Here is a 14,874-nt window from a genome sequence, read left to right as displayed (position 1 = left end):
CCTGAGCAAGACTGTTAATGATTGGACATTTTGGAAGTCATTAATTCCTACAGCATAGGTCAGAAGCAACTTGACGGCATTTTATAAACACATAGGCAGTGCCATATTTTAGTCATGTTGTCCATCAAATATAATCTTATAATTACTGATATTTTAAATGCAAATTTCTTTGCATTTTAAGAAAATTTTAAGAAAAAAGGAGTAGCTCTTCTTTCAAGCCCCTTCGCAGAAAACATTTTGGACCATGCTGAGCACATTCTGGCTTTTGTTATTTACCTTCCAGTTGATTAGCTGAAGGGCAGCATTTTAAAAGATGAGACAAAGAAGCAAGAGTCTTTTCTCTTGTTTCTTTCCTGCTATAGATGTAATCTATCAGATAGCCTCATGAAGGAAATCAAGGATCCTAAAAATAAATACAAAATAACTATACAATCCAAAAAGAAATTGGCCACAATGAAAGCGTGGGAACAACTCAGACGAGCTGTGGAATTCAAAAAAACTCTTCCCAATTTTGGAGTCTTGTCTCAGTCTGCCCAAAAAGTCTTCTTCATATGCAACAATTCTCCTTAAAATCTGGGAAACCCACTTTAAAGTGCTATGCTCCTCATTAGAATTGAATTTGCCTCAAACAATGGGTCCTGAATTTATTAATAAATTACCCTGGTGGCCAAAAGTTGAAACATCTGAAGGAAATTGATTGAAACTCTTGGATCTGGGAAAGCTCCAGGCTTTGACTTAGTACCACTTGACCCAAATAAAAACAAACAAACATGGATAGGTAGGTACCTGTTTACACTAATAAACAGAATAGGGAGACTCCCAAAAGTGTGGGAAGTGGCAATCTATAAGAAGGGAATCTATAAGAAGGGAAATAAGAATGACCCAGCCAATTACAAATCAATACGTTTGCTTAGCACAATAAGTACATTTTATGCTACGCGCTTGTACTGGGAAGCTCAGGGATTGGCTTGAATAAGGGTTTGGCTTGAATCCTCCCTAGCTGAAGAACAGGGAAGATTCTGAAAGGGGCATTCTACTTTATATCATTGTATGGTTCTAGGACATTTATTGGCAAAATATTCTTCAAATGCCACAATATCTTGTCGAAGGCTTTCACGGCCGGATTCAACTGGTTGTTGTGGGTTTTCTGGGCTGTGTGTATACAGGACACAGCCCTCTGTGATACACCTCTGAAGATGCCAGCCACAGATACAGGCGAAACGTTCGGAACAAGATCTACCAGACCACGGCCACACAGCCCAGAAAACCCACAACAACCAGCCACAATATCTCTTTATGTTGCTTTTATTAACTTTCAAGTGGCATTTGACTCCATCTCTGGAGATACCTTGTGGGATACATTGAGTAACACCCCCACTGATGGACTGCTCCTTTTTCTGATAAAGGTTCTGCAGGAAAATACAGCTATTAGTGTTAAATGCAGCCTACAAAGTCATTTTGCTAATTTAATAAGATCAAGAAAAGGGGTGAAGCAAGGCTGCATCATAGCTCCACTTTTGCATATCAATGACATGGTTTCCCACCTCAAGAACATACATTATCGTCCGTCCAAAACTGCTGGAAAACATATTTCTCTGCTCCTTTATTTAAATGGCTTATTTCTTTTTCGAGGACCCCTATCAGCCTCTGGAGGACATTAAGTGTACTGGCCAATTATTGCCAACTGAACCAGGTAGAAGTCAATCATAAGAAGACCAATTGATTTATCTCAGTAAGCCTAGAATACATTCATGAAGTTTAAATAGGATTTCCCTAGAACAGATCTAGTTCTATGATTATCTTGGGCTGATTCCGCATGGGCCAAAAACAGTGGTGTGAAAACGGTATAAACCCTTTTACACCGCTTTAAACCCTTTTACACCGTTTTCACACTGCTGTTTTTGGCCCATGCGGAATGATCCCTGGTGTTGTCTTGCAAGCCTCACATTCTAGGAATTCCCATATGAAATATATCTCAATGTGCAGAAAAGCATAGGCGCTATACAGAAATTCTGGTACAGAGGTGCATGTTGTGTTCCAGCTGCTGTTACGGTACGTTATTTAAAGCCAAGCCTCTTGCCTGGCTGCTATACAGTGTCCCCATAAGCATCACTGGTAACCCCCATAGTCTGGAGCTAATACAATCTAAATTCCTGAAAACAATTTTCCAGCTACCAAATAATATCTCAAATGCACCAGTCCAGACAGAGAGAGGAGTGGTGACAGTCCAGTCAAAACTATGGATTGTTACTTTAATGTCGGGGTAAAATTGCTTTTTTGCCAGAAGGGCCTGTTTAATTGTTTTGGATATGTTAGTTGCGCCTTGGCAAAAAGCACTAACACAGCAGTTATCGTCTCTCTCATCCATAGGTGTCAAACTCGTGGCCCTCCAGATGTTATGGACTACAGTTAGCAGGGGATGATGGGAACTGTAATCCATAACATCTGGAGGGCCATGAGTTTGACACCTGTGCACGGGTTATGGACTATGTTAGGGATTATGTTTTACCGGACCAAGAGAAACGTCAAATTAAGGTCGAAGAGCAGCCTCTTATAACAGGATAATGAATCCTAGCTTTGATAAATCCTTGCTTAATAAGCTTACTCTGGTGCCCTATGTTTCTAACCACAAATTCTGAGTATATAAGAGCTTTTACTCTTCTACACTATAATGCTCGCCCCTCTGCATTTATTGAAGGGAAATACACCTGGTCCCTGATCGAAGATCAGATCTGTATCTGCCAAGATGGGAGCATAGAAACAGCAGAACATGTTCTCTTTGTGAGCAAGATTTATAATCATGTACAGAAAGGCCCACTGTTGCCAATTCTCATTGACTTCCCTGTCAATCAGAGGAAACAGAGACTGAAAACATTACTATCAGATACGAACCAGGAGTTCATTAATAATCTTGCCAAGTACACTTGGCTAGCAATTAGGATTAGAAACAGTTGCCTGATACCCTGATAAAAGAATCACTGACTAAAGCTAGATCTCTCCTACCTGTTGTGGTACTCCTTACCATATTTTAATATTTTAATGGTTCGTAGTAGCATTTTGATATTTTGCAGAGGCATGTTAAGGTTTTGTAGAGGTGTTTGGTGTGTTATGATATAGCATATTTATTTATTGTATTTGGTCTGGCCCATGACTGCAATTAATACATTGATTCAATTTGAGTCTTTTATCTTGTTGCTGTTTGGATTCCATGCGTAGCTTGTGTCCCCACTGGAGCTGTAATAATGGGAACGAATAGGGAAATACTGGTTGTCATCAATGTCCTCGTCTGTTTTCTTTTTTCTTAATTTATGGTATCTAGCTTCTTTCTTGTAATGATGGGCAATGTGTCCCGTGTACTTCATCATCTTGGAGGTGTTAGCCACCAATCTGAAGAGCATCTTTTCTGTGTCGGGAGGCTGTTCAGTAGTCATTTTGAAACCACTGGTGCTTGGATCACGCTCTGAAACCGCTGGTGCTTGGATCACTCTCTGATCAGATGGAATTTTAAGAAAAAAGACAAAACGAGTTAATTCTTTCCACCAATAATAACAACATTTGGCAGAGATTAAGCAGGATTCCTTTTTTGTACTAGTTTTTTTTTTTACAGTTGCTTGATGAGTGGTAATTAATTCAATGAAGCATTGTTCGGGCACACTGATAAAAAAATAGTATTTCACTACTTTATTCTTTGGTTTGGATCCAAAGCACTGTTAATAAAGCTCCACTGATAAAACAGTACATTCCTCCCCCGCCCCCGCCTCCACCACAGCATATCAAGTCCCTTCCCAAAATGCAGTTCTTGAGGGAAATGGGACCTTTCTAGACAGCCTGGGAGGAAAAGAAGGCATCTACAGCAAGAGGGTGGAATTAGCAAAAATTGTTGTTCCTATTCCCAAATCCACCTCGGCTGCTGTAGTAAAAAAATATTTACTCCAAAGGAGATCAGTACATATCTGTGGCCCTAAAGATATTTAATTAAAAGGTAATCCAATTGCTTTAATATGGAGTTCCCCTACGGATCTGTGCCTGGAACCCATCCTTACAACAAATCTAGTTTTATGTACAAACTGTTTGGGGTCCCTCACTGCATTACCTATGCAGCCCTATGTTTGGAAGTCAGCATCTTTTGAGTACTGGAGCCTGGTTACTCGCTCTTAAATTCTGCCTCTAACTCTGTTTTTCTGTCAATGCGAATAGCTTTACCTACTTTGCTTTATCACACCTTTGTGCCTCTCATTGGTGGGCACTCATTGACAAAAAGCTGGCTTCTCTGAGGCTTTCCTGGGATTTTCTCCACATGCTAGCACCCAATGAATTGTTTTGTACAATCAGGGATCGCCTACTTGATCAAGAATATCAGTACCTAACTAGCAGGGCTGGAAACTCATGTTCTCCCTTATATTTTGGCATTGTCCCTTAGAAAGCCCAAACTGCAAGTTATTTAAATACAATATTTACACCAAAACAAAGATGGACTCTTACAGGGGCTAGAAGTAACACATTTCCTTCTGCCCTGCTTTCAGGGTGATTCCAGAATATTGTTAACCAGGAACAGTTAACCAGGAATGGGTCTGTTCATACTGTACCACTGTTGTGGAAACATTTTGTTCATGTGCCCTAAGTATGCTAGCTTTAGACCAGAGTTTTGCTGCCTCATGCCCACCTCTGTGAGGGACTGTTCTGTTTAAATCTGGATTTGTTTTCTCCTAAATAATGAGGATAGCATGATAACAGAGATGTGACCAAGTACTTGATGAAAGTTTTGGAGACCTCAGTTTCCTTTTTAATTTTTTTCGTTCATTATTGTTTTGTATTTGTGGTGCTGCACTGTTCTTTCTCTCTGGACCTTCTTTTAACCTGATGCCTAATAAAGGTTTCTGATTCTGAAAATGTATGTTTTTAGTGTAGCTGTGCACTCTCTGTCTTAGCTATTATATGTTAGGGTTTATTCTTTATGGTGAAACTGCTCTAGCTGACATTCTGGTTTCCCAAGTCCCTGTCTCAAGTTAATATTATTATTTTGAAGGTGTTTCCCATCTCCCTCCAGTCAAGGCAGAGTCAGTTTTAAAATAAATGTTATTGTCTTCAGCGAATGTTAAGTGCTATGCAATGTTTTCTTTATCACACAACTGCTACACATCTTACCTTTCTCCTTATCGTTTCCAGTTTGGGTAAAAGGTAGAGAAGAAATAAAATCACAGATATGCAGAGTACCACTTTACAGCGGGCATCTAAAACATGTAGGCACCCTTCGAATAGGCTTGGTAACCTACGCCAGATCTCACACAATGAGCTGTATATCCTGTAAGATTGTTTTGCAGATAATGGCATGGAATCTTTCATATCCGAAACAACTGCCGCCCAAGCCGGCCGTTCACATGTATCAACAAAATCTAGGAACAAGATGACAGTCCAAAAGAGAAGAATTTGCAAAGGCCTTTGCAGAAACATTATTTCGGCAAGAAGGTATTCTAGTCACATGTGTTGTTCCATTATGTTCAGGCTCCTAGCATGAGTGCTGGGGAGACCCGATTGCAGCCCACTGCCTGAAGGAGGATTCTGGTATGTCACAAAAGAGCTTCAGATACGTGTAAGAAATCTTCTATGATGTCATTGAGGACTCCAAGACATTTTTCATCTATCTATCTATCTATCTATCTATCTATCTATCTATCTATCTATCTATCTATCTATCTATCTATCTATCTATCTATCTATCTATCTATCTATCTATCTATCTATCTATCTGTCTGTCTGTCTGTCTGTCTATCTATCTATCTATCTATCTATCTATCTATCTATCTATCTATCTATCTATCTATCTATCTATCTATCTATCTATCTATCTATCCATCCAGTCTGTAAGCACTTGAAAGGGAATAAAGTGATCATTGAAAATCAACAGTCATGCCAGACTAATCTTATCTCTTTTTTGATAGTGACAAACTTGGTAGATGACGGGAATGCTGTGGACGTAATATCCCTTGATTTTAGTAAGGCCTTTGACAAACCCCACAATATTCTTTACGAGTAAACTGGAAAGATGTGGACTAGATAATGCAACTGTTAGATGGATTTGTAATTGGTTGACTGGCTGAACACAAAGAGTTCTCATCAATGGCTCATTTTCATCCTGGAGAGAAGTGAGCAGTGGAGAGCCACAGGGTTCTGTCCTGGGCCCAGTGCTATTCAATATTTTTATCAATGACTTAGATAATGAAATACAGGGCATGTTAATCAGATTTGCAGATGATACCAAATTAGGAGGGATAGCTAGTTCCCTGGAGGACAGGGGCAGGATTCAAAATGATCTGGACAGATTAGAGAGCTGGACCAAAACTAACAAAATGAATTCCAACAGAGATAAATGTAAGATACTACACTAGGGCAGAAAAAAAAATGAAATGCACAGATATAGGATGGGTAACTCCTGGCTTGACAACAGTACATGTGAAAAGGATCTGGGAGTCTTAGTAGACCACAAACTGAACAACAGTCAGCAGTGTGATATGGCAGCCAAGAAAGCCAATGCAATTCTGGGATGCATCAATAAGAGTATAGTGTCTAGAACGAGGGAAGTAATTGTACTACTCTACTCTGCATTGGTCAGATGTCACCTTGAGTACTATGTTTAGTTCTGGACACCACAATTTAAGAAGGATATTGACAAGCTGGAAGGTGTCCAGAAGAGGGCAACCAAAATGGTAAAAGGTCTGGAATCCATGCCCTATGAGGAGAGACTTAGGGAGCTGGGGATGTTTAGACTAGAGAAGCGAAGGTTAAGGGGGGACATGATAGCGATGTTTAAATATTTGAAGGGATGCCATGTCGAAGAGGGAGCAAGCTTGTTTTCTGCTGCCTCAGAGACTAGACATGAAGTAATGGATTCAAGATGCAGGAAAAGAGATTCCACCTAAACATTAGGAAGAACTTTCTGACTGTCAGGGCTGTTTGACAGTGGAATTCACTGGACACAGTGTATGACAGACTTCTCTGTGATACACCTCTGAAGATGCCAGCCACAGATGCAGGTGAAACGTTAGGAACAAGATCTACCAGACCACGGCCACACAGCTGTGTGCACTGGTGACTGTGTGTCTGTCAGTTCTTTTCTACATTGCATCCTACAAGGTGGTCTACTCCGAGTAACTGCTGCTTCAACAAAAACCACAACAACTATGTAAAGAATCATTTCTCTCTTTTTGAGGTGGGGTTTTTTACACATTAGCAGAGTCAAGTTGGGCATTTTCCAAAAAATTTGACACACTGAACCTAAAAGGTTTGTCATCACTGTCCTAGGCTTGCTACAGCATTTTTCATGTATGTGGACAGATGTCAAAATTGTCTGTTGCAAACTTGATTTTATTTCAGATAATAATCATATCTGTCATGAACAAAAATATGAAAATATATCTAGTGTATAGTGATTTCAATAGTCATGCAAAAGGCGTATTACATTCCAGATACAATGAAATGCATGAAAAAGTTGTTTAACACCCTTAATGGCAGTAAGAGCTTGTCTGTTATCGTTCAGTTTTGAAGGACTTGATTTTGAATTGAAATAGGAAAGCTTTGGCAACTGATAATACAGAAAATTAAGATTAATTCAATATGGCTCCTTTTACTCTATTGTTGCGAATATGCAAGAGAATCGTTTTTAAATCCTTTTTCTGTAGCATGTTATGTCAGGTAAACTTGACATCTTGCTTGGCTTCCTCTCTTAGCCTCTCCTCTGCCTCACAGCACACTTCTTTTTTCTGCAAGCACCAGCTGTGAGTTGAGATCACCCTCTTCTCCAAGAGGATGGGGCCCCTCTTCCCACCTAAGAGTTCTTGTCATCCTGGGTCCTCGTGATAGCCTGGATGCATGTTAGCTCTCCTCTGCTCCAGAGCCTGATTTAACCCCTTAGATTCTTTCGCTGAAACAGGCTCCCATCGCACTGTGAGCTTCCTTACTGGGTTGCAGTGTTTTCCCTGCTTGACCCCCTTCTCCCAGGTTGGCCCATTAGGCACCCTCCTGCCACAGAGGGGCTTCTGCTAAAATTTCAGTGCTATACACAACCAATTCCCCACATCATTATTTACACACCCTGGTCTACAACTGCTTCTTCCATATGGACACATTAATAGATAGCGATCAAACCAATCAATCTAAAGTTGCCCCCTTCTTTAAATTTTTTAAGAAGAACATATTAGATCGCCATATTTAGAGAATTTGTCAACGTATATCTTTAGAATGGCATTTACCAACTTGAGATTCCAGGCCATACCAATGGCAGTGTATAGTGCACGATGTAGTAATGTACTAGTACCTAGCTACAGATGTATCTGTGGTAGTGACGCAGATGAGGACATTAGCAGACCAGGTGTTCAGGAGCAGCAGAAGGCCATTGCTTTCACATCCTGCACGTGAGTTCCCAAAGGCACCTGGTGGGCCACTGGGAGTAGCAGAGTGCTGGACTAGATGGACTCTGGTCTGATCCAGCAGGCTAGTTCTTATGTTCTTATGTTCTTATTCTTCACTATGTTCTGGAGTGTCCCTTCTGCGATAACATAAGAACTAAATACATCGAAGGACTTCTTACAATTGCGGGGAACACCGATAACACTGAAAAATTGATCTATTATCTGATGGTGACCCATATATTACTAATCGAGTATCATTTTTTGCTCATGCTGCAGGAAGAATCAGGTTAAGTAGGGTGTAATGATGTGTTGTATTACAGATAAGGATATCCATGGTATTAATTTAGTTTATTTTAGTAGGTTAGTATATATGGGGTGTCTTGTGTACATTCTAAATTTATGATGTTGTGTATGAGATTGTGAGGCCTATGACTAAGACAATAAACTTATTATTACTACTATAACTATTTTGTAAAAATGGCTGCATGTGGGCAAAAGCCAATTGGTATTCTAATCTACCTTTACTAGGTGATATTGCTGCTTTCTGCTCTAAAATTTGTTTATGGTCCTACAGTCTCTTTCCTCGATCTTTAATTATTATTCTCTTTTATTTTTAGAAGCCAAACAAAACTTAAGAATGCTTATCGCCCAAATCCAGGCAACTATTACAGATCCTGAGAAAGTCCAGGGAAGGCTTAATAAAGAAGACAAGGTATGGTACAGAATGCCTTAATATATAAAAATTAATTTGCCTGTTACTGCGCTGACCAGTAGCGTTTAGTGGTATGCTTCATGTGGATATAAAAGAAGAGATGGATAACCTCCGGGTATATTTTTGTGGGCCACTGAAAGTCTAAAAATTGCTTACAATGGTCCAGTGGCGTAGGGGGGCAAAATGATGCGTGGGGCAAAATGGCGCATGGCCCCGTGCCCCTCCTGCAAACCACCCCCACTTATCTTAGTTCAGCCGGCTGCAAAGAGCAGCCCAGGGTGCGGCACCTCCCCCTCCATTGCACCTACACAACTGCAGTAGTCACAGAAGTCACAATTCAGTCTTCAAAATTTAGCCTTCATAAGCAGGTGGACTAATTTAGGAAAAATACCAAAGAAGCAGTGTCTTTATCTGACTGACCATTGTGTGTGTAAAGTGCCATCCAGCAAGAGACGTTCAAGGCAAGTGATTAAGGAGAAGTGGTTTGCCATTTCCTTCTTCTGCAGTGTCTTTCTTGGAGGCCTCCCTTCCAAGAACTGACCCAACATAACTTCTAAGATCTGATGCAATCAGGCTATATCACACTGCCTTCCTCCAGGCTGACCATTAGTCAATGCTTCTTTCCTTGAACCAGAAAAAGAGTCATCCAGGTTCCTCATTATGAATGTGCCTGTGTGTGTGTATAATATATATGTATGTATATGTATATAGGTATATATGTATGATTCCATAACTTTACCATGTAATATCACTTTCACCGATCATGGTTTCAAATTCAAAATGACCCAAGGCAAGGGCACACAGGAAAGGAAAGTCTCGGTCTTTTATCCTGTCAGGTCCTACTTTGCTTTCCCTTATCTTCCACTGCTTCCTTTTACCTTTCCCATCCTCTTCCCTGCCTATCATTTTGTGAGTGATGGTCTCAAGTTCCACCCTCCAGACATCCCTTCAAATCCTGCCTAAGGGGGAGTAGGCAGATACTATGTATCTTGCTTTCCCCAAAAATAAGACCTACCCTGAAAATAAGCCCTAGCATGATTTTTTGGGATTTTTGGAGGATGCTTGAAATATAAGCCCTACTCCAAAAATAAGCCCTAGTTACAGATTCCCCAGTGCAGCTGATCTGGTCACGTGGGGTGTGCAAAATCATGGGGGAAAAAATAAGACATCCCCTGGAAATAAGCCCTAATGCATCTTTTGGAGCAAAAATAAATTAAGACCCTGTCTTCTTTTCGGAGAAACACAGTGGTATGAGGCAATGCTGAACCCCTGGGGCAGCAGGAATAAAGTGGAGGGAAAGCCTGCCATCACCCTAAAGCAGTACATGGGCTGTAGAGATTATTAAGAAGCTGGCCTTTGAAAACCTCCATGTTTCACTAGGCCTTTGGGCAGGGGTCTGCAAGCTGCGGCTTTCCAGATGCTCATGGACTACAAATCCCATCAGCCCCTGCCAGCATGGTCAATTGGGGCTGATGGGAATTGTAGTCCATGAACATCTGGAGAGCTGCAGGTTGCAGACCCCTGCCTTTGGGGAACTGATGGAGTAGTTCTGTTTTGGATGTCTTATATAAAATTAGGAGGGACCTTAGCTCAGTGGAACAGCACATGTTTTGCACATGGAAGATCCCAGGTTCAGTCCTCACTGTCTCTCGTTAAAAGGCTCTCAGGTAGCAGGTGTTGCCTTTCTCACCTGCAACCCTGTAGGAGAACTACTAGAGTAAATAATTGATCTCAATGGACCAGTAATGGAGTGAAGGTAGTATGGTATGGACCAGTCTTGTCAGATATTGGAAGCTAAGCAGGGTCAGTACTTGAAAAGGAGACCTCAAAGGAACTCTGCTTCATAAATGCCTTGAAAGCCCCTTGTTGGAGTCACTATAGGTTTGCTGTGACTAGATGGCATTTTGCAACACACAAAGATAGACCAGCGTTCCAACTCAGTATAAGGTACAATTCTATCTTTACCTTTACCAACAACTGTGTTTTTATTGACATATATTGTGTTGCTATTTTATTATGGCTCTATGATGTTGCAAGCTGTTTTGAAGGCCCTGATGGATACAAGGCAGACTGTAGCAAAATCTAGTGCGTGAGGACCTTCTCATGCTTTTGTTCCTATATTCTGACTGTCTGTGAATCCAATCTATTGTACAGGCATCACACTCTCTCATTCTCTCCTTTCATGCTTCCTGTGCAGAGCATATCTAACAAAGCCTGCCAGGCCAAGACAGAGTGGCTTGAAAATACTAAGGAACCTACTTTGCAAGACTTCTTGGATCAAAAGCAGCTGCTAGAAGACATAATGCTTCCCATCTTCACCAAGCTAGCTACTCCCCGTAAGTATTTTCTCCTTGGAAGAAACTCCTGCCTCAGGGTCTTTCAAATGTACCACTTTCAAGGAATATGCCCTACCTGGTAAAGTCTATCAAGAATACCCCCTTAGCATCTTCTATGAAACCCCAGCACATTTCAGGAGCTTCTGAAGCATGGCCTCCCCATTACTCCCATGTGAACAGAAAGTGCAATTCTAGAGCATGCGCAAGACCCTCTGCTGTTGCCCACTGTGAGATCAGCAATGGCAGAAAAGCCTCTTTAAGGGAAGCTTGTCTGCCAATACTGATCCTCTTCCTGAGGAATCCCTTAATAAGCTTCTGATCTGAGAGAGTTCAGAGTTCCCTTGGAGGCAGTTTAAAACCATGGTTTTGTACCCAAACATCCATACTGCAAGGGCACGCTTTATAAAAGCATTGCTACAGGGAGCACGGAACTTCTTCCCAATCATATTTTCTTGTACTAGGAGGTACTGATGACCTATCATTAATAGATACTGTAGGTGCTCAACGAAGCAAACTAGTTGCTTCTTTTGAGTCCTTCCACCAATTTCCAAATGGGGCCTGGGGAATTGCTAGAACTAGAGCTCTAGATTACGGAAATCAGCTCCCTTGCAGAAAATGGCTATGCTGAAGAATGAACTTTATGGCATTATACCTTGCTGAAGTTTCTCCCCACCCTGAATCTTGCTCTCCACTGACTCTACCCCAAATCTCCAGGACTTTTCCAACCTGGAGTTGGCAACCCTAACCACCAACTTTTCAGTTTCCTTCAGTCCTACACTGTTTTGCCCCTTTTTTTCTTTTAGCTTGTTGGTTTCCTGACCAAGGTTAAAGAAAAGGAAACATACCAACAGAACTGTGAATTTTGCTCCACATTTATTAACACTGGGAGGGACAAACTGAGAATTCCTAACCTATATTGAATCAAGTTTTCAAAAATGGTATCTAAGGATAATGGTAATCCACATATTTAATGAAATAACTTTGACAAGTATTAATCTATTATGCACACATCTTAATCTATTAAGAACACACAGAGCATTATCTATCAATGTGCTTAAATTAAAACTTTTGGATTAAAAAAACCCCTACAGCTTGAATGAAGGGAAAGATGCATGTCATTTTGTTCAGATTGTTTGGAAAGGAATTGGGAGGGGAAGCTGCAAGTCTACTGCAGTGGGGTGGGAAGTTCTGCTCAGCTGATTGTGAAGATACCCCATTTGCCACTGCAAATTCAACACTGAGAACAGCTGCCAGATAGATGCAGCCACAGCTCACCTGAATGTAACCCTTCATGTATCTGATGAAGTGAGTTCTGACTCACAAGAGGTTATACCACCGTGGTGGCGAACCTTTGGCACTCCAGATGTAATGGACTACAATTCCCATCAGCCCCTGCCAGCATGGCCAATTGGCCATTGGGGGGGGGGGGGTGTTGGGGGCGGGGGCTGTGGGGGGGGGGGGGGGTGGGGGGGGGGGGGGGTGGGGGGGGGGGGGGGTGGGGGGGGTTGGGGGGGTGGGGGGGGGGGGGGGTGGGGGGGGAGGGGTGTGGGGGGGGGGGGGGGTGGGGGGGGTGGTGGGTGGGGGGGGGGGGGTGGGTGGGGGGGGGGTTGGTGGGGGGGTGGGGGGGTGGGGGTGGGGGGGGGGGGGGGGGGGGGGGGGGTGGGGGGGGGGGGGGGGGGGGGAGGGGGGGGGTGGGGGGGGGGGGGGGTGGGAGGGGGGGGGGGGGGGGGGGGGGGGGGGGGGGGGGGGGGGGGGGGGGGGGGGGGGGGGGGGGGGGGGGGGGGGGGGGGGGGGGGGGGGGGGGGGTGGGGGGGGGGGGGGGGGGAATCAAACCTGATTCTCCAGATTAGAATCCCCCTGCTCTTAACCACTACACCAGGCTAGCTACGACAGGCTGCAGTATCATATGTTTGGGACTTTCATTCAAATGAAAGGCTTTAAAACTAGTATGTTTTTATTTTCTTGTTCATGCAGTAAGAAGATTGCAAACAATGGGTTGTCATGACGAATCTTTCTCTGTACCCCTTTCCTTTGAATCCAAATCAGATTTAAACCAGGATTTTGGAAGCAGAATCTATCATGACACATGTGTTGATTTTAAACTGCCAAACTAATTTGGAAAAAAATATGCATTCTCCCATACTTTGGAAAATGCATTCTGTAAAATTCACTGAAGGGTATCATCTTATAGCCCTGGGAATGCCTCGCCATATTAAAAATTCCTTCTCTCCTGCATTGTAGGGTTGATGTGCTCTGCCTTGAGTTCCATGAAGAAAAGAAAGGCTTTAAAAATAAGCCAAAGCAATAAGCCTCGTTCCTCAGCTCAATTACACAGAGCAGTGTAAACATGTTCCGTGTATTGCTGTTCAGAAAGCATGGCATAATGGTAAAAATCAGGTGGGCTCTAATCTGGAGAATTTGGTTAGGTTCACCACACCTCTCAGAACTCTCTTAGCCTCATCTTCCTCACAAGATGTCTGTTGTGAGGAGAGGAAGGGAAGGCGAATGAATGTAAGCCACTTGGAGACCCCTTAAAGGAAGAGAAAAGCAGGGTGTAAATTCAAACTCTTTTTCTTCTTAATTTCGTTATAGTCCGCCTTTCTTGCTAAGATTCGTGGATTACAACATTTAACAAAACAGAAGGAATAGTTTCAAGACTTTACCACTATATTAATTCATCTCTCCTTTTCCATGTTCTACTGATTCTAAAAATTTCTATGGAAATTAATAGTCTCCCAGTTAGAGAACCACTTGAGGCTAACTTAAAAGTTCAAGGCAAATTATATCTGAGTTTAGTTGTCCAGTCCTTTTTGCGGACAGCATGTTGTATCCTATGCATTCTTCTCTGTAGAAGATGATCTGATGGCTAGGAAGGGTGATTTTGACCATTTTCTCTTCACTGAAGTAGCCAGTTCTGCACAGCTTTCATTCTGTGCAGGTCCACCATTCGATGGCACAGTCTTTTTAACACACAGGCACACAGAAGAGGGGGGCAGGCCGGAGAGATCCAATGCTATCAGAATCAACAAGCACTCCATAAGAACCAACCTGAGGAATTCAGATTAGCCTGTGCACTCCAACACATGCCAGCTGGGTGACCTTGGGCTAGTCGCAGTTCTTCAGAGCTCTCTCAGCCCCACCTACCTCATAGGGTGTTTGCTGTGAGGGGGGAAGGGAAAGGAGTTTGTAAGCCCCTTTGAGTCTCCTTACAGAAGAGAAAGGGGAGATATAAATCCAACTGTTCTTCTTCTTCATTTTATAATAAGCAGTCAATAATAGAATAGACTGGCACATTGGTAACCCACTTTTGAGTTTTCCCAGTAGGGATCCAAAACAACCTGAAGGAAACAATTTTCAACAGGAAAGTGGAGCAATGGGGAAAGAGTTAAATAGCCCTATCTGTCTGTGCTGGTCTTTCCCT

General features: G+C 42.4%; 1 protein-coding gene across 1 annotated transcript in view; it reads left to right on the top strand.

The window, feature by feature from the left end:
- ANKRD45 (ankyrin repeat domain 45) overlaps positions 1-14,874 on the top strand; it is a 35,658-nt gene that overhangs the window by 11,901 nt on the left and 8,883 nt on the right. Inside the window, exons 4-5 of the mRNA XM_048496906.1 lie at positions 9,023-9,117; positions 11,315-11,453. Coding sequence (XP_048352863.1) covers positions 9,023-9,117; positions 11,315-11,453 — 234 coding nt within the window. The remainder of the gene's footprint in view (positions 1-9,022; positions 9,118-11,314; positions 11,454-14,874) is intronic.

The sequence above is a fragment of the Sphaerodactylus townsendi genome, linkage group LG05, assembly GCF_021028975.2.
Source record: "Sphaerodactylus townsendi isolate TG3544 linkage group LG05, MPM_Stown_v2.3, whole genome shotgun sequence".
NCBI lineage: Eukaryota > Metazoa > Chordata > Lepidosauria > Squamata > Sphaerodactylidae > Sphaerodactylus > Sphaerodactylus townsendi.
This window is presented reverse-complemented; position numbering and strand designations above follow the sequence as displayed.